General features: G+C 39.8%; 1 protein-coding gene across 3 annotated transcripts in view; it reads right to left on the bottom strand.

Moving 5' to 3' along the window:
* Positions 1-325: 325 nt before the first annotated feature.
* Positions 326-21,335, bottom strand: part of proser1 (proline and serine rich 1) — a 31,935-nt gene continuing 10,925 nt past the window's right edge. The window contains exons 7-13 of one of the 3 annotated variants that reach the window (XM_057820932.1): positions 20,763-20,861; positions 20,549-20,627; positions 18,779-18,871; positions 15,903-16,385; positions 15,032-15,272; positions 8,923-9,067; positions 326-6,958 (exon numbers count right to left, since the gene is read on the bottom strand). In XM_057820932.1, the coding sequence (XP_057676915.1) occupies positions 6,836-6,958; positions 8,923-9,067; positions 15,032-15,272; positions 15,903-16,385; positions 18,779-18,871; positions 20,549-20,627; positions 20,763-20,861 (1,263 nt within the window). In that variant the 3' untranslated portion in view covers positions 326-6,835. Of the gene's footprint in view, positions 6,959-8,922; positions 9,068-15,031; positions 16,386-18,778; positions 18,872-20,548; positions 20,628-20,762; positions 20,862-21,335 lie in introns of all 3 variants that reach the window. The other 2 variants (XM_057820929.1, XM_057820930.1) reach the window with 2 other exon arrangements.

Below are 21,335 nucleotides of genomic sequence, written 5' to 3'. Positions count from 1 at the left end.
ATTGTTTTCAGTATTTCCTCTTCCACTTACCGGGAGTGTTGCGGAGTATAAAACATACATGTACCGTATTGGCCCGAATAGAGACGGCCCTGATTATAAGACGACCCCCTCTTTTTCAAGACTCAAGTTTGAAAAAAGACTTTTTGAACACAAAATTAATTTTTATACAGAAAATAATTACAGTACATCCGAAACAAATGATTTAGGGCTGTCAAAATTATCTCGTTAAAGGGCGGTAATTAATTTTTTAAATTAATCACGTTAAAATATTTGACGCAATTAACGCACATGCCCCGCTCAAACAGATTAAAATGACAGCACAGTGTCATGTCAACTTGTTACTTGTGTTTTGTCGCCCTCTGCTGGCGCTTGGGTGCGACTGATTTTATGGGTTTCAGCAGCATGGGGTAATTATTGACATCAACAATGGCGAGCTACTAGTTTATTTTTTGATTGAAAATTTTACAAATTTTATTGAAATGAAAAGACCCTTTAATGCCAGCAATATGAAGCAATCATCATAGAATCCCAAAATTTGAAAAATAAGGTCGTAATGAAACCTTTTTTTCAAATTTGAAAAAAGAAAAGTCAAAATGAATATGTGTAATTAAGCGCTATATAGCATATATATATATATAACCCTTGCTAAATCCTGTTTTTTTTTTCATGGAACCTGCAGATGCATGTGTTGACTTGCATCCATCTTTTTTTTTTTTTTTTCAAAAAGAAATGTCAAAATTCTGAATTAGTCTCAAAATCATGAAATTTTAGGTGTATCAAATGTGATACATTTGGCAATATAGGGTTAAGAGGGGTTTTATTATAAAATTTCTATAACTTGTACTAACATTTACCTTTTAAGAAATACACGTCTTTCTATCCATTGATCGCTTTAACAGAATGTTAATAATATTAATGCCATCTTGTTGATTTATTGTTATAATAAACAAATACAGTACTTATGTACAGTATGTTGAATGTATATATGCGTCTTGTGTCTTATCTTTCCATTCCAAAATAATTTACAGAAAAATATGGCATATATTATAGATGGTTTGAATTGCGATTAATTACGATTAATTAATTTTTAAGCTGTGATTAACTCGATTAAAAATGTTAATCGTTTGACAGTCCTAAAATGATTATAACAATATATTTGAGAGAAAAAGCATGTTATTTTGCCTCATTCAAATCTTGATATCTGCACATTTAAATATGTAAACTAAAGTCCAATCACATTCGTTAATGAATGGCTTCTGGTTTTTGAAATGTAAATAAACCAATCTATTGTGATAAAACGACAAAATTGCAATAACTGCATTAACTATCAAAGTGAAGTCTAACTGTAACTGTAGTATTGAAACAAATCTCAATAAGGAAAAACATTGCAATAAAATAATGCAAACTGGTTAAACTTGAGAGTAGCTGTCATGACAGAACATCGATTCAATGATATCTGGCGCCATCTAGCGTCGTGAATGGGTATAATGTCTAGACCGTGAATATAAGACAACGCCCCCTTTTTCAGTCTTATTTCAATGCAAAAAACACCGTCTTATATTCGGGCCAATACGGTTGTTTTGGCAATGCGATTCTATTTCTGGATTACTTTGTTACTTTTTAGCCCCTTAAAACAAATAATAAAAATCTAAAACCCGATCATTTTTACCAGCTTCCAATCCTCTGAAAAATGGTCCGATTTCAAATTACGTGATTGAATCAAGGGTTAGCCACTTCAGCTGGGGTTCGGACCAACAAGGCCTTTGGCTGCCGCTAAACTCCCTACGCACCCGGCCCAACCCTTTGGCCGCTCCCACAGGTGGTGGATATAGGCCCGGCCACCAGACGCTAGCCTTTGAGCTCCAACGTCCAGGCCTGGCTCCGGGGGGGCGAGGTGGACTAAGTCCATTTATATCATTCATCATAAGAGGTCTTTTGAGCCGTGCTTTGTCTGGTCCCTCACCTGTTTGCCATGGGTGACCCTGTCAGGGGAATAAAGCCCCAGACAACATAGCTCCTAGGATCATTAGGACACGACACGCAAATCCCTCGACCATCAAACGCCTCCCTGGAGATGTGTTCCAGGCATGTCCTACCGGCGGGATGCCTCAGGAACGACTCAGGACATGCTGGAGAGACTATAGCGCCTTTCACACATACCTAAACACTGTTAAAATCACTGGTTTAAACTAAGCTTGAGAACGATAAACCGATACGACCGGATATCCGGTTTTACAGGTGAGAGATACAGCTGTATCGATAGTAAAGTTACCATTCGACAGTAATTAGCCATTAAATATTCAATGAATCGATAATAGAGATAGAATTTGGCTATCGTGAGCACAAGAATCGGCTTCTAATGCCTAGTTCAATGCAATGCTTAATATGATAATAATTTAGCTTTTACCTCACATGCTGCGCTTGTGTCATTCACCACACAGCGCACTTAGATTGTGACCGCCATCGTGGTTGCCTCAACTTCCCATTCATTTCGGCAGAACCGCTAGCAGTCGCCGTCATTACTCGATCGTCACGGGCGTGTCATAACAACGCGAGCGCTAACAAAACCACTGTACCGCATGCTCCGTAACGTTTTTTTCATAGCCCAAAACGAAACTAGTTGTGGCAACGAAGCAACATGCTAAAACAATGGACAGTTTGCGCACCACGCCAGCTACGTGCAGCGATTGATTTTCAACGCACCCCGGAAAACAAAAGTCGGACTTTGAAGTGACGAAGGCAGCCAGATCTGTTCGCGTGAGACAGAGCTAGTGTGAAGTGTGAAGCGGTACAGAGATCGTGAGTTTTTAACCCTGAAAAATAACCCACTACAATGGTGGAAAGGGTGGCATATTGTTTCTACGAAAGGCAGTCTCCTTAAACATGAACATGTGGATCAGTTGATCTTCCTCAAGAAAAACCTGCCCTTCAAAAAAGATATAGACCGTGATGAGGAATAAAAAAATGTAGAAACACAGGCATAAGTGAATGACTTTGCTGTGTATAAGGTTAAAGTAATGATTATAGACCTGTCTGTCTAAAAAGCCATGTTTTTATTCCCCCAGTTATACCAGTGGTAAAGCATAATTTATTATTTATTTATGATAACACTAGCAGGTTTAATTCTTTTTTTCTAGAGCTGCTGCATATAATTAATATTTTTTGCTTGTAAGATGTTTACGTTGGAAGTTTGCACTTAAATTACTTACCTATTGTGTTCAAAACACCAGGAAATACTTTATTGTTGTCTGTCACTGGAGTTTTATTTTATAATCAATCCCATCCAACAAAATGACGGTCATATAGTAAGCTTTTTTTTTTTTTCCATATAAAAATAAAACATAACATTGGTATGAAATTTTGTTTAATCTTTAATACTGTACGAACACACACAACAAATGTTTACTATCGTATCGTTTTCACTCTGTATCGAACCGTATCGTTCTTAAACTGTATCGAATCGTATCGAATCGCTCGCCCTTAAAAATGTATCGTTTTTTTAATCAAATCGTAAACTGTGTATCTAGATACAGTACATATCGAATCGGCTTCATGCCAGAGATTCCCAACCCTTGTTTAAACGGGTAGCCCTTATGCGTGAAAGCAATTTCCCAGGTCCATTGACACGGAGATGACGCGGACATTTACCAAATCGTGTCTTAGTATAATGTCCTGGACTTTCCCGGGAAGCCGTATGTGTGAAAGCAGGCGTTAAATTCCCGGATCACAGCACAATGGCTGATGACGTAAATATCATGGCAGGCCGAACGTCATTTCCTCTTTCTTCGAAGTAGGGCGAAAAGCGGTAAACAAACAACGTAATTATCAACATGGCAAACTGGAAATAGCAAAATGAAACTGAAAATATAACAAAATTAAATTGCTACTAGATCGTAGAGCCAAGGAAGTCCATCGTCCATCTTTGGAAATGTGTGGTTTATTTTGTTGTCGATGCCGGTCAAAAATGACGTAATATCCGGGTTATAAAATCGCGCCAGCCGCCCTCTCCGCAAAGAGAAGCCGAGTCAGTAACGTGGGACAAGTCCGTGAAAGTGCCCAACTCGCGTGATTCCCAGGATATATCTCTATGTGTGAAAGCAATGACGCGGGTAAATCTCGCGTAAGGTGATGGGAATTTACCAGGATATAAGTATAAAAGGGGCTAATGTCTCTCGGCTGGAACTGATTGAGTGGCTGGGGAGAGGGAAGTAAGGGCTTCCCTGCTAAAACTGTTGTCCCCACAATCCGACCCCAGATTAAGCTGTAGATGATGGATGGTAATCCAATCAGAGACATCCCTTACATTTTTCCTCTTCCTTCTACATATTAGATTATTCATTTTTGCTAGGTTTCGCCAGTTTCACCAATGGGATGTCGCAACAATAATCACATAATGCATTCAGACGTTACAATACAGTCACATGACCACACACACAAGATCGCTATCAGAAGTCCTACGATTACCCCAGACTGTTCAATCACTTGGCGTCTTTAAAACGCTTTAAAAAATAAGCTATTTGACTAAGAGTCAACATTACTCGAAAGTGCGGATTCCTCCCAGTTTTGATTTGACACAGATAGTCCACAGAAAACCGGAGATCGAGTAGTTTTAATTTCATGGTAGGAAAAGTTTTTTTCTCCACAAGAGGGCACCCCTTATCTTTGGACGGTTGATGTTTCATTTTTGTAGTCTGAATTTGATGATTGTTGTGTATTTGTTTTGCCCTATTATGGCCACGTTATAGTACAGCATTATAAGCTTTTTTCAAATTTTTTATATTTTTTTAGAAGAAAGCAGCAGACAGGAAGGGGTTATGGGGGGACAGAAAAAAAGAGATAAGGCGAGAGAGACAGAAGAAGCACAAACAACAAAAACATACATTGAACGCCTGCACTATGAATATGTTGGGGCAATCGTTAGCGAGTTGTATTTCTGGTTGACACCATGTGGGGAGCCTGATGACCAAGGAGAAAGAGAAAGGGGGGCGGGGGAATCAGAAAGATAAGTGATTGGGAGGGGTGAAGTGTACACAAATAAGCCATGTGAGGTGTAGAACCCAGTATTTGTGTGAATCCCTTGTGAGTGTGGATATGTTGGCAAACTATTCTATGCTGCCTGATCGGTAATCCTGACACAAAGTTTCTCTACTTGAGTGTGTCTAATTTCACCTAGTCATGCGTGAATCCCATCAGACATTTGATAGTCCTGCAGACGAGTGGAAATGCCGCGTGGGTGCTGCCCCAGGGCTGCGGCCCTTCCCCAGCCAATCGGGGAGCTGGGGGGCGAGCCAGCGCATAATAAGAGTTCATATAGATGACAATGTGCTGAGGGAAAAAATATACCATTGTTTAAAAAAAAAAAAAAAAACAAAGAGAAAGAAAAAAGAAGCAAACATTGTAAAGCAGTTGCCCATTACTTGAGTTTTCTTTTCACCAAGTATTTTTTTACTTGTACTTGAGTACATATTTGGGATGACTACATTTAAATTGAGTAATTTTATGTTGAATTAACGCTACTCATATTTGAGTAAAGGTTTTGGCAACTCTACCCACCTCTGAAGAGTATAAAACTAAATCTGCCATTTTTTTTGTTTAACGATATATGCCCGAAAGATTTATTCAAGGAATTACCGTAATTTCCCGAATATAACACACACTTTTTTCCCCCAAAATCAACTTATAAAATCATGGGTGCGCATTATACACGGGTACATGGATGGAGACAGAAATATATATATATATCTAAAGACAGATTTTTTTTTATTGACACGGCCATGTTGTGTTGAAGAAAACGTATGCGGCGATCCGTTGCCGACCATTACGGTACATGACGTCACCATTTGTTTCGGTAATACTTGTTTCGGTAATACCACACTGATTGGTCGAATCATTTCGTCTGTGTTAAATTCTGCTTTTTTCACTCTTCATAAAGCACAGCATTTAGTTTCTTGAACTCATTTGAGTCAACGTTTGTTGCAACTCGGACCATAACAAACGTAACACAACACAGAGTTCCTGTGTCCGTCAACTATATCTGTCCCTCGGGAAACTCAAACCCAAATAACAATAGTTCCTCTTGTTACAGTCCACAGCGATGCGCTTTTTCCGTTTTCAGACTTCAGTCCCCACTTTTATTTTACCGTATCAATCCATGGAAGAAACATTTATTCATCATAATGAAACGAACAAGTTATATAGCAGCCTTTAAACGAAAAGTCACATGTGTTTTGTTTTCTCCTGGATTCTGGTAAGTTGGAGAAGTTGTCAGATCATATTATTACCGTAAATATTGTTAATTTATGGTAATGTTTTGAACTACCAATATGCTATGCTTGTGCTGTGTTTCACCAGTCAGTAAAATGACATTTCTGTATCTGTACACCAGCTCTGTTTTCTTTTATTCTTCTATTTATTGGTGCTAAAATTAGGGTGCGCGTTATAAAAGGGTACAATAATTTCCCCTAGATTTTGCAAGCAAATTTGGGGTGCGCATTAAACACGGGTGCGCCTTATATACGGGACATTACGGTAACAGGAAATCCGTTGTCAGTAGCTCCCGCATGATGCAGTGATTTCATTAGAGGGCAGCATTCATTTTTTTACAATTCATTTTCACTTTGTTAAAATTGACAAAAGCACAACACTAACATGTAAACTACTGACAGCCTACTTAAAAAATAACCTGATATTTACATCTGTTCACTATTAAAAATGCAAATACTACGTTTTCCTCAATTCATTTCACAGTCTTCTATCTTGGGTTCAGAGATGAAAACAAAAGGTCCTCACATGCCATTGAAAGGAGCGTTAGCATACTCGAAATTAATGGCGGGTATCACTGCCAACCTAACTGGGGGTGCAAACCAGGCTGGAGGGGAAAGGGGTTTCCTGGTCCAGCGGGGTAATTGGTGAATGAGCTGGGCTGAGGAGCTAGGCCCTCCAATGCAGATGTTGGAGCCTGGAAAATGAACAACTTTGATCAAACTGAAATACTGTAAGTTTGTGAGTAGTGTTGAATAGAGGAGTTCCAAAAAATCGATTATTACATGCATCGCAATTCGACACGTGACGATTCGATTACGATTCATAAAGGCTCAAAAACAATGATTTTCCCGCACACCTTTATGACAGCCGCTCGTAGCGGAATGAAATTCAAGACACGTCTGCCGCCCGGACACCTTTAACGGACGCACGCACGTTATAATGGATGCTGGCTGTAACTGAGTGATTAACTCTTTTTCAAAAGACTGTAAAATAAATTTGTGTATGAGACAGGCAGAAACAGAAGCGCGCCGGGTCGTGCCTTTGTGCGCACATTATTTTTTAGAGCAAGAGGGGAAGAAAAATAGTTCGTAGCTCCTCGTCTTTCAGATGACCAGCTGTAGTTTGACGTCATGTCAATTGAAAAATGTCCTGAGTGTGTTGCTAAGACCCGTGTGTGTCTACAAGAGGTGAGTACACGAACACCTCTTGTACTGTTTAGCCTTTATTGTTGTTGTTTTTGAGGTGTTAATAGAGCGCTAAGCTAATTAGCTAATTCGCTAACGTGTATTTCGTAAGCAGAATATGTAAAACCATGATTAAGTACAGCGGTAACACTATAAACATGCGAAATAGTACAGAAATCTGTGAAAACAAAGTATATTGGTTAAAGGAAGGTTTATTTCTAAAGACACTTTGTTTCCAGAAAATGTGGAATTCATTCCACCTGTGTAAATTTTATTGTATTGTTGAGTGAAATAAGTACTCCCTTTAAAATGGTTAACGTTTTTGCACTTTCTTGTAAAAATAAATAAATAAAAAAGCAGATTAAGCGCAGGTTTTTGTTGTATGAGCATGTTTCCATCATTTCTGTTGAATCATCAGGATATTTTAAATAAATAATAGTAGGGCTGTCAAACGATTAAAATTTTAAATCGAGTTAATTACAGCTTAAAAATTAATTAATCGTAATTAATCGCAATTAATCGCAATTCAAACCATCTATAAAATATGCCATATTTTTCTGTAAATTATATATATTCTGTAAAATAAATTGTTGGAATGGAAAGATAAGACACAAGATGGATATATACATTCAACATACGGTACATAAGGACTGTAGGGGGCATTTCACTCTACTGTCATTTAAATCTGTCTATGCTGTCCTCACTCCGAAGCGTCTACTTTTTCCAAAGCTAGACAGCTAGTGAACGACGCCTTAATAATTAGATTTCTTCCTTTTTCATCTGATTTATTAATAAAATGGCCTCAAACCATTGTCCTCTTTAGACCGTCGTAAAACTACAAAATAAAAGTACACAAGCATTGCATTAGCAACAACGTTAGCTTAGCACGCTATACAGGTTCACTAAACATAAACAAAAAGCGTTTCATACAAAAAATATAACATTTCGCTTACTAACATAATATGTACATTCTTTACAACAACCATACTTACGGACAAATCTTGTCCAAGGATCATATAAGCACAACATTATGAGCCCGAGACGTCGTGCAGCCATAATGAAGAAAGAAAAGACGAAAATAATAAACCATGTCGCAAAGCGACCACAAGAGTTCGCTGTTGGACAGCGCAAAAAGCCTTGCTGTAAAACTTACCAAAAGGCAGAATACTTTCTGAGCGGGACATGTGCGTTAATTGCGTCAAATATTTTAACGTGATTAATTTTTAAAAATTAATTACCGCGCGTTAACGCGATAATTTTGACAGCCCTAAATAATAGACAAAAATTTGTTTGTCTACTATAGTAATTAGTAATGTACGATGCATCGATAATCGTGGTAAGCGTGATAACCGTGATCATCATCAATACCGTGATCATCGTTCAAGAATCGAATCGTAGCCCCCTGAATCATAATCGAATCGAATCGTGGGGTGCCTAAGATGGCACACCTCTAGTGTTGAATCATTGTGCGTACCTGCAGCAGGGCAGGCTGCAAAGCTGGATTGTGAAGGCCGCTAAGAGCGGCAGGGGAAGCCGCCGGGGAGAAGGCCGGGACTCCGGGAAAGGACAGCAGACCTGGGAAAGCGTTGTTTGCTGGAGCCTGGAGGCCACTGCTCAACCTGGAATTAAAGTTAAAAAAAAAAAAAAAATCAACAAAACAGTTGTTTGGACAACTTCCGTGAAATTGCCTCCCCATCAGACGCAAATTCCTATAAAAAATTATGTCACAAACGTTTGTGCTGTAAAAGGTTTTGTTGGTACTGCTATCATTTTTGAGACATTTACAATTCTTTCATAGGTCAATCTGAGGTCAATCAGGCCCCCATTTTGGTTAAAAAGGGCTAAAATTTTTGTCATTCGTTTGTGCCTTAACGGTTTTGTATACACAGTGGTACCTCGACATACAATCGCTTCGATACACAATCTTTTGGACATCCGACGTAAAATTTGACTCGCCATTTGTTTCTACATCTGACATGCTCGAATCGAAATACAACGATTTATGAAAGCGCCGCAGTTTGTTTTCCCGCAGTACGGATGCATGGCTGATTTTCTTGAGAGATAAATCAACATGGGTTCCAAGAAGGTTAGTGCAGGTGGTGAAAAAAGGAAAAAGGTGACGCTTAACACTGAAATGAAGATGGAACTAATTGAAAAATAGGAGTGTGGTGTGCGCTTCCATGAACTGGCTTGACAATATGGCCGTACAATGTCTACGATCTTGAAGGTCCTCCTCCAAACTCCGTTCACAAGTCTTTATAAGTTAAGGTGACAATTATTCTTATGGTAACATTGCCAGTTTTGTCAGGTTTTTAAACATTTATTACAGAACTTGTGCAACACAACACGCCCACTGTCCGCCGCAGCTGGCGACAACAACAGAACATGAAAAGTGAAAGTAAAAACTCTAATACACCTCTCTCACTCCACACTCACGTCAGCCATGCGGTGCGTTCAGGTACACCACGCAAAACACATACGCCACATTAGAACCCAATTTGTTACTATATTACAGGTATTATTATTATTGCTATTATATTATTATTCTTGATTTTTATTAATAAATTATTTGTTTTGCTCTGTGTTATTGCTATTTGCAGTAGTACCTGCAATAATGGAATTATAATATATTCTTATTAGGGCTGTCAAACAATTAGAATTTTTAATCGAGTTAATCACAGCTTAAAAATTTATTGTAATTAATTGCAATTCAAACCATCTCTAAAATATGCCATATTTTTCTGTAAATTATTGTTGGAATGGAAAGATAAGACACAAGACGGCAACATACTGTACATATGATACGTACTGTATTTGTTTATTATAACAATAAATCTACAAGATGGCATTAACACTATTAACATTCTTTCTGTTAAAGGAATCCACGGATATAAAGACTTGATGTTCTTAAAAGATAAATGTTAGTACAAGTTATAATAATTTTGTATTAAAACCCCTCTTGATGTTTTCGTTTTAATAAAATTTGTAAAATTTTCAGTCAAAAAATAAACTAGTAGCTCGCCATTGTTGACGTCGCCGAGCAGTGACGTCACATGGGCTCCCTGCTGTTCTTCCACAGTGTCTTTAACTATGTAAGGTAGTGATTGAAATACACTACAAGGTGTCAATGGCGAGTTTTAAATTACTTAGTCCTTCCACTGACGCTGTAGTTCCCATCCATTGTACTTCACGGTCATTTGAGTGCTGGCTTCACAATGTACGAGACCTCTGATAGTTTGTTTATTGTGACTAAATATTGCCATCCAGTGTATTTGTTGAGCTAAACGAAATGTTTGAATAGAGTTTGACCAAAGTCTGAGTAAGTTTTATGTGTATTTTGCATAGCTATTCTGATTGGGAATGAACTTTGCATAGCTATTCTGATTGGGAATGAACTTTTTTTTTTTTGAGAGATAGGAAAATTATTTTTGTTGTGCTTTCACTAAATGAAACTTATGTTTGGTGTGAAGGAGTTGCCGAAGCTTATGCCAATAAACGGCGCGGTTCAATGAACGCCTGTGTCCACTCGCCTTTCTCTGCCTCTTAGCTCTCAATGTGCAAAAAACGGCGTCATTGTAATCTGTTTGAGGCAATGCATGAGCGGGTCATTCCGTGCATGCGTTAAATGCATCAAATATTTTAACGTGATTAATTTAAAAAATTAATTTCCGCCCGTTAATGCGATAAATTTGACAGCACTAATTCTTATGGGAAAATCCTGCTCGACATACGACCATTTCGACTTACAAAGTCTTGGAACGAATTAACTTCGTATGTAGAGGTACCACTGTATTATGCTTTTAATTTGTAGTGATTACGTCACGCAGACCCCACATCTACGGCAGAACGCAACGATGCCATTTGTTTGTGCTAGGTTTGTGTTCGTTTGTGCTGCTAGTATTTTATAAATATTGAGGTACTAATTTCGAGTGATGACGTCAGTTGCAGCCATTCGGTATCTTAACTCCAGTGGCTGAAAGACCGTACCAACTCAATAACAGAGTGGTAACAACTAGTGCAAACGAGTGGCACCAATTAGGGTCCATTTTTCAGTAAATGGGGGGGGGGCTTGAGATATTAATTTCGAGTGATCACTCGAACTCAAAACTTTTGACATCATTTTTATATACACTTGTGACTGATGGGGTGCCAATTTCACAGGAGGTGTTATAGCAGTATTACAATTATAATTATTACACGTGAACACACTTCATCATACAAAGGGTCTGTCTTTTGTATCAGCATCAAATCAAAATAATTTTAAAAACCATTACCGTATTTTTCGGACTATAAGTCGAAGTTTTTTTCTTAGTTTGGCTGGGGATGCGACATACTCAGGAGTGACTTATGTGTGAAATTATTAACACATTATCATACCATTTTCCATGTTATTTTGGTGTTTTGGAGTGACACTGATGGTTTGGTAAACTTGTTAGCATGTTCTTATGCTATAGTTATCTGAATAACTCTTAATAACTATGTTACGTTAACATACCGGCCACGTTTGCATTTCGTTGTTCATGCATCATGTAACATTATCATACTGTACACTTATTCAACATGTTGTTCTCTATTGTATTTTTATTTTAAATTGCCTTTCAAGATGACATATCTGTTCTATGTGTTGTATTTTATCAAGTAAATTTCCCTCCAAAATGTGACTAATACTCCAGTGCGACTTATATAATTTTTTTACCTCTTCATTGGGGATTTTATGGCTGGTGCGACTTATACTCAGGTGCGACTTTTAGTCCGAAAAATACGGTAAATTGTACAATTTTCAGGTCATAATGGTGGAAAACGTTTCAAAATATTTTGCTCCCAACCTGTCATTTAAAAAGGCGTGCTTAGAACAGTGCAGCGTCACATGCTGAGTTCAGGGTGTGGCTTAAATTTATCACATATATGAACGTAATAGCTTGTCATAACGGGAGGGTAGCATTTTTTCCAGACAAAGTCCACGGACTCCACCTAGGGCAGAGTCCACTGTGTAGAAGATAGTCATCCACTTGAGATACAGTGGTTATAAACAATCTACACACCCCTGTTAAAACACCAGGCTTTTGTGCTTTAAACTTCAAGAGGGGCAGTACAAATAAACAACTGAAATAATGTGGCCACACAAGTGTCGACATACTCATTAAAATTTTTGGCGGAGGAGCGATACTCGGGAAAAGGTAAAATGAAGTTAAGGTAGCGCTAATAAATAAGATTAACGTTACGTTAGCCATGCGGAGGGCTAGGTTTCTAATAATTATGACGCCTGTCAATGCGTGGGCAACGTGTCTTTAATACAGGCTTTATTTAATCTGTAAAAACAGTGCTATAAAGTGATGAGGGTGTAAAATAAAAACATAATAAAGCTAACTGTCGATGTTAGCTCGGTAGTCATTGATGGATAAAACACCAAGTAGAACTGGTGCCTAATGTGCTCCAATATAGCAGGTATCACACATTTATTTTGAACATTGCAAAAAGCCAAAATCCTATCAGGACTTACAATGTAGACTTTAACTTAAAACTTAGCTAAAACTTAAAAACAGCTTGACACAAAGGGAAATTCAATTGAAAGACGTGGGGAAAAAAACTAACTTTTAAGTGATTTGTGTTATCAAGCGTAATTACATTTTTAGGTAAGATTTGTTTTTTTTTTCTAACTAATTTTTTTTTTTTCAGTGAAAGCAGTGAATGTATGGCTTTTTTTCTTGTCAAATCAGAGCTGCAATTGTTGGCTGTTTTCAACAATGTACATATAAAATAAACACATATACAGCATACAAATGATTCAATATTAGGTGAAATGTCTTGTTTTATCGTGTATATTTATTATTGCTCTTTACCTTAAAAAAAATGTTTTATCTGATTAACCGATTTGATTTTCAGTAAATTACTCGATTACCGTAATTTTTGGACCATAGCCGCACCTGACTATAAGCCGCCACCCACCCAATTTGACACGAAAACAACACTTGTACCTAGTTAGGTCGCACCAGACTGTAAGACGCAGCTATCCTCACTGTATTATGGGATATTTACGCGAAAAGATATTAACCAGTGTTCTGCAATTCTTTCCCATGCGGCGAAACATCTACACAATGCTCAGCGCGCTTGTGCAAGCATTTTCACGCATGCGCACATCAGTTAAAAGCTGCGAATACTCACGATTTTTGGTTTTGAGTTTATCACTTTTTCATTGCCTCAAAAATAGTTTTTGAATGTATTTCCTTGTAATACTTTTAACCATTGTGTTTTTTTGAAGTAGCTTAAAAGCAGTTGACCACATTAGTCACATAGCGAATTTAAACCGTCCTTATTGGATATAACTACATTTCATTATTTTCATTTTTTTGTACGTTCTGCCTGTATGCATCTAAACCAAACAAGTTGAGAGCGCATGGTAGTACTTTGGGTGTCAAATTCGCCTCATGTAGGAAGTTTCGCCGATGTAACATATTTTGGCAGAACACCGAACACTTTATTTAACAGTGGCGTCATAAGACTCTCATAAGACCGTCATAAATATGGCATAACACTGTCATGAGCAATAATGGATGCTTAATACAGATGTCATTTAGTGTCATCCGGCAAATTATCTCACTTTTGAATGGATGTAAAAGATCCGAGATGGACATAAATGAAGTCAGTGACACTTTTTTTTGTCCTGTTCAGCTGTTTGACATGGAGAATGGAAGTCTAAGTGTCCGGTTGGTCTGAACAGTTTTAATGTTTAACATTGAGAGTATGCCATACTCCCTTACTGATCATTCAACATACACTGCCAATGGGAAAACCCATTGGCAGTGTATCAAATACTTGTTCTCCCCACTGTACCTCGTTTATTACGACAAAGCAGCGAACAGGAAGGGGTTATGGTTGAACAAAAGAAAACAAACACAAGAAAAGAAAGAAAAGAAACTCAAACAACAACAACAAGAAATACATTGAATGCCTACACCAACTATGAATATGTTGGTGCTATCGTCAGCTAGATGTATTTCCGGTTGACACGATGTGGGGGGTCTGTTGACCAAGGAAAGAAGGGGAGAGGGGTGGGGGAGTCTAGAAGCTAAGTGATTGGGAGGGGTGGAGTGTACACAAATCAGCACGGTGATCTAGAAACCAGTACTCGTGTGAATCCCTTGTGAGTGTAAGCCAGTCGGCAACCGACGCTACAGAGCTTTTAGTGACAAAATTTGATGGATGACACTTAATGAGATCTGTCATAAGCATTCATTAATGCCCATGACAGTGTCATGTCATAGTTATAACGGTCTTATGACGGTCTTATGATGCCGCTGTCACATAAAGTTTTACCTAATCACCCAAATAAACCCAAAAAATAAACCGCACTGGACTATAAACCGCAGGATTTGAAATGAGGGGAAAACGTAGTGGCTTATAGTCTGAAAATTATGGTACTAAAATATTTGATAGCTTCAGCCCTACATCGTTCTATCGCCATCTCGTTAGATCATCATGATTGTGAGCTTTGTATCAGAAATCGTACCGTGAGATACCAAGATGTTCCCACCCCTAGCACTATTTTACAACTCTAGTAGTCTCAGAAGATTTTTGTGACATACCCCGGCTGGAAGTTAGAGCTGAAAGCAGACGCAAAGCCGGGTAAGACTGGCGATGACGCCGGGACGCCGGCTGCCGCCACCGCCGCTACCGCAGCCGCCTGCACCGGTGCCACCGACGCAACGGAGGACTGAGCGGCTCCTGCTAATCCCATGAATGATGGCAAGACGGGGCTCCCTGCACCGTGCCCTCCTGAAACTCCCAAGCCTGGGAACGCTGCAGGGCTCGGACCAGGCGGAAGGCCTGGGAATATAGAGGGAGCAGAAGTGAGGCCTAGCCCGAAAGGCGAGGCTGTGCCAGGGGCAGCGTTGGGAGCCAGGCCCGGGTAGATGGAATTTGGGGAGGGATTTGAGATGCTGCCCGATGAGGAGTTGGAAGTAGGGGGGAGGGAGGAAGAAAGAGCAGGGAAAGGGGATAGGCCTGGGTAGTGGGGTGGTCCTGGGCTAGCAGACAAAGCTTGTAGGCCACTGATGGCCACAGGACTGGCGAGGGAGACTTGAGGTGAGCCCGGGGGGTGCGAGAGCCCTAGAGAACGAGCCAGTGCAGCCTGAGCTGATCCCGGTACCACCAGAGGGCTAAGAGAGGGCGTACCAGAGCGGGATGTCCCCTTGAAAGCGGAAGGCACGGGGCTATTACTACCACTGCCGCTACCTCCGCTCTGTCTGTTTGTGGCTACGCGTTGCTGCTCGTGCTGAAGGAGTCCAGGTGGCCCCATGGAAACTTGGGCAGAGTGGGCAGGGGAGGGTTTAGGGCTGGGCCCCGGACCAGGGGCCGGGGTGGAACAACTCGGAATCACCGGAGTGGAGGACCCAGGGGTGTTGGATGACGTTTCAGAGGGAGTGTAGCTGCGGATCACCGAGCCTGAGTGGTTACCTGGTTGTGGGTGGGCGTTATGGAAAGGGTTTTCTGTAGAGGGGGCAAAAGCCCTCTGCTGAGCTGAGCCCGCGGAGATGATCTGAGACAGGATGTCGGGGCCGCTGCGGGAGGTGCCGGGGGTTCCGGGTCGGGAATGACAATTGAAAGGGGAAGGCGAGAAGCCCCCGCTGCCAGGAACGGGAGTTCCGCAAGGGGTACCCGAGGGTGTGTGAGCTTTAATGACAGAAGATGATGTAGGTGTAGTGTGGCCAACGGGGGTCTGTGGACCCGCTTTAATGACAGATGGCGACGGAGCAGGGGAGGGAGAGTTGTGAGAGGGCACCATGCCGGGGAAAACGGGGGTGATGGGAGTCGTTGGAGGTTGAGAAGGGGAAGCTTGCGGTGGGACGGGGGTTGACGGCGTGGAGCCGTGAGGAATTTGCAGCGGCCCGCTCTTGACTCCTGGTGTTGTGTTCTGGGGATTGCCAGGTTTGGTGTAACCTAATGATGAAAAGACAACAGGATGATTCGGTTCTCATTCTGTGACCACAAAGATGACAAATAAACTTCTATGTCAGGGTACAGTATACATGTAAACACATAAACTAAGAGAAAGTAGAACAAGGTAGAATAGAAAGAGATTCCCCACGTGCAACTCTAAAGGAATATGATCTTTGGGGGGCTCTTAGCATCATAGTACCGCTAAGTTTGGCAATTACATTATTAGGGTTTGACAAGGACATATATAATTGCAAAAAAAATAATAATAATAATAATTTGTGGTTGTGGTCACATGCCTCCCCAAAGGCCCAGAGATATGGATTTTAAGTAAATAAAAATAAAGCGTTGTGAGTTAAAAGTCCCCTGATGAGCTGCAAGCATGAATCCAGAAAGACCCTTAACAGCATTAGTCCGAAGCTATTTGCGCCATAAGCAACCAAACCATAAACTTTCCACATTGACTGACCAAAAAACACAGCACATTAATGCAGTTAGCGTATTTCCTCAAATACATTGAGTATACAGGTGGTCCCCGGGTTACAACGTACTCTGCTTACGCGATTTTGACTTTATACGGAGTCTTGTCCGTCATTTTCTCTCCAGTCGTTTTAATCTCTTAGTCATTTAATATGTAAACTTATTTTCAATACGGCCTGTATTTTAACAATTAAACACTTTATACAAGACAATTGGTGCTCAAACGTCCATCCAGTATGATCAATACGTAAATTTACTAAATGAAAACACGCCTAATTTGCTAAACAAAAGTCTGCTTGCTTAAATCCTACAAATGCTAACGTTTTTACAATTCTCATAGCAAATCGCTCACACGTAACTCCACAAACTGTAGCTGTAAACTGAATTACAAATGTATACACAGATTATTAGCGGAAACAACTTACAGGCAGCGTTATGTGGGCCAAACCAGAGCGCAGCTGTCCCTTATCCATGTTAGACCAGAGTCTGCTCCTCAGTCATAAGGCGACAGTCCAGCCAGACTCAAGGCTGCCACCAGAGGGCCTCATTAAACAAAATACAATACAACGATCCCTCGTTTTTGCGGTTAATTGGGATCATAGGCTGTATTGGCTGAGCAAAATGGCGTTGGTTCGTTCGACTCAAGTGGATCTACATGAACTCTGCTTTATAATATACATACGTTGCTAATTAGAACCAAAAAAAAGTGCTACATATGTTGCTAATTAGAACCAAAAAAAAGTGCTACTCACTGTTTCCAGTCATTTTTTAGTAATTTGCGGTTTTGTGCTGTTTTTTTTTTTTCCCCGTTGCGCAGTAATATTGATATGGCGAAGTAGTATCGTCAGTGTGTGAAGCTGTTTTAGGTCACATGCACCAATAGGAGACGAGGATTGTTGCCATTAGTTTCGAAAACAAAAAACATGGCGTCGAGCACGTCCAGCCCTAACACGAGCAAAGATGAACAAAAGATAAGAAAACCGCATTCGAAATTTAGTCAAAAGGCATCGAAACGATTCTATATGCATCTCTCATCTGTCCAAGGGCGAAAAAGTACAGGAATTAGGACGAAACGGTGGGAGCCTGTGTGGCTGCGTCAGACAATGGCTTTCTCTCCCGGCTCGGTCGAAAGATCTTGCTGGAAATGCCAACAAAGAGCAGCAGGAGGGAGAGTGAGACTACATGATCGGCTCGGGACGGCTCATCTGTATTCATTTATTTTTTTTTTTAATTGAAAAAAAAAAAATCCGTGATGGACTGAGGGCTTCAAGTTTGAAGCCCGAAGTAGCTAGGGATCACTGTACTTTTGGATGGTTATTTGGGGGTACTTAAAGGGTTAATTCCGACTTACGTGGAAATTCGGTTTACATCGCCAGCGTAGGAATGGAACTCATTCGTAACCCGGGGACTAGCTGCACAACCATGTTTTGACATGACATCTGTAAAGCCTAAAAGCTAAAAATGTTATGCTAATCATTCATGATCATTAGAAATATAAACTATTGAATATGATTCAAAATCATTTGTTCAGCTAAAATTACCTGGTACTCTCTGCAGTTGAATTACCTGGTACTATCTGCAGTTGAGTAAATAACACTTCTGGCCACGACAGGAGGAAATACATTAACCACAATTCAGGCTGTACATTGTGATGGTGTCTTATCAGCTGCGGTAAACTTCCTGCTCTAAATTAAATTGTAGAACTCTCCAGCCTTAAAATGTACCAGGAGTTGCAATTTTCTGGTCATTCAGTGCACCTAAAGGTTAAAAAAAAAAAAAAAAAAGCATATTGTGCACCCGATAGGGTATTAAAGCTGCAGAAGCACAGATAAGCAACCATGCTAGCTTCTCAGGCAGTGAGCTTGAATAGATTTCTACTTGCTCACACACTCACAGGCTTCTCTGTTCAACCATACCTGCTACCTTGTGGGCAGAGTTGTAGGGAGGAGGGGGCACACTGGTCATTATGACCCCTCCTATAGATACAAGGCCTGCGTTGTTGTATGCACCTGTGTAGCAGTTGCAAATATTGTCAATGTCCACCTATGCAGCAACAAGCCTGCAATCAAGAACTACAGTGCCCTCCATAATTATTGGCACCCCTGGTTAAGATGTGTTTTTTAGCTTCTAATATTTTTTTTTTTACTTTTTCAAATAATATGGGACCTTAATGGAAAAAAAGAGAAAAATCCAACCTTCAGTACAAGTGCATTTATTCAGTGGGGGAAAAATCCCATATAAAGAAATAATTATTTGACATCATTTGAAGCCTGGACCAAAGCACACGGTCCCAGTTGAAGCCTGGACCGTGTGCTTTGGTCAGATGAGACCAAGAGTGAGCTTTTTGGAACCAAACACTCTAAGTGGGTCTGGCGTGCCACGAAAGATGCGCATGCTGAAAAGCACCTCACACCCACTGTGAAGTATGGGGGTGGGTCAGTGATGCTGTGGGGCTGTTTCGCTTCCAAAGGCCCTGGGAACCTTGTTAGGGTGGCATGGCATCATGAATGCTTTGAAATACCAGGACATGTTAAATCAAAATCTGTTGCCCTCTGCCCGAAAGCTGAAGATGGGTCGTCACTGGGTCTTTCAGCAAGGCGATGACTCTAAACATATAGCCAAATCTACACAGAAATGGTTCACCAGACACAAAATCAAGCTCCTAAGTACAAAGTATTAACACCAGGGGTGCTAATAATTGTGACACTTTTTGTGTCAAATAATTATTTCTTTATGTCGGATTTTTTCGCCACTGAATAAATGCACTTGTATTGAAGGTTGGATTTTTCTCTTTTTTTCCATTAAGGTCCCATATTATTTGAATTAAAAAAATATATATATTAGAAGCTAAAAAACACATCTTAACCAGGGGTGCCAATAATTACGGAGGGGGCACAGTAGCTCCACTAGGGCTGCAGCTATCAACTATTTAGGTAATCGATTAATCTATCAATTAGATAGTTCAAATAATACAGTATTCGAATTACAAACATGTATTGCATTGTTTTATTTATTTTGACTTGCCAAGATTGCACTTTCAAAACAGCGTTAAATGCGAATACAAAACAAAATACCTGAGTGTTTCTTAAAACGATGTACGGTTGCACTTCTATTTCACAACAGCAATAAATGCATTTAAAAATAAATAAAAATACCTGATCTTAGCCTAAAACGGTATTAAAAACTAACCTACTGTAAGTACAACAAAAGAACAATTGGCTAACTTACTAGCAAACGTCAGCTAGCATAAATGCTATAAAATGCTAACGTTTTTTTTTTCAAAGCACTTAAATTGTTAAACAGATTCCCCCAAAAAACTGCTAAATATACCTCGAAACTAAATAACGAATGCATAAATAAACATTTTAGCTCAAACAAAAACATACCTTATGTTGCTCTTAACACGGAGCAGCTGGATTTAGCCATGTTAGATAAGTTATGGCATATTCCCTCCTGCCACTAGAGGGCAGTGTATCCATCCAAATCAAAGCTACACTTTCAAAACAATCCATTACCACGCCATTCTAATTAAACGAATCCTTGAGGCAGTAAAATTTGATTTGAAGCTTTTTTTTAATCAAATTACTTAGTTAATCGATTAGTCCTTGCAGCACACTCAACTGTCCAGAAGCCATTTTTGTTGTTTGTCAAGCGGCTAGTTTTTGTGCTTGTGTGTCGCTTCTTACTTGGTGCAATGGTCGCATGAGGTCTACACGGAGGTATTGGATAAGGCACAGGCCGATTTGGGTTGTAGCTTGAAGGGAACTGCGAGAAAGAAAAACACTTATTACGGTCTAAAGAGTTCTAATGAATGATGCGGTGACTAACTCAGTTCTACAAGTTTTGCAGCACTATATTTTCATTATGACATTACACCATCCCATTATAAAAGGTACTTACAGGTTTGGAAGGCCCAATTATCCGAGTAGCTATCCCTTTCCCCTCTGTATTGTTAGTGTCGTCCTTCTTGTCTACTTCTTTCTTTGCAAGAGGAATTCCCTGTAATTACAGGGAGCACACATTCAGCGATATAATTCTGCCCTTCATCACTGGAAGAATTGATTAATAAAAAAATGACCAAATGGAAAAAGCACAAAGTGCCATAAAACGTATGCACAGTACTGTATTTCAAGGTTATATTCTGTACAACAGAAGTTGGGACACTATACAAATTGTGAATAAAAACTAAATGCAATGACGTTCCTAATATTTTATTCTGAACAGAACAAAGACCACTTTCAGACAGTAGGGACTTGAGTACCGTAATTTTCGGACAATAAGGCGCACCTGACTATAAACTGCCACCCACCATAAAGGGCATTTGTTCATAGATAAGCTGCACTGGATTATAAGCCGCAGCTGTCCTCACTGTGTAATGGGATATTTACAACTAAAGATATTAACCGGTAACACTACATTTGACAGCGACATCATAAGACCAAATGAACCACCATAAAGCTTTGAGCCAATTGG

The sequence above is a fragment of the Corythoichthys intestinalis genome, chromosome 18 (genome assembly GCF_030265065.1).
Source record: "Corythoichthys intestinalis isolate RoL2023-P3 chromosome 18, ASM3026506v1, whole genome shotgun sequence".
Classification (NCBI taxonomy): domain Eukaryota; kingdom Metazoa; phylum Chordata; class Actinopteri; order Syngnathiformes; family Syngnathidae; genus Corythoichthys; species Corythoichthys intestinalis.
This window is presented reverse-complemented; position numbering and strand designations above follow the sequence as displayed.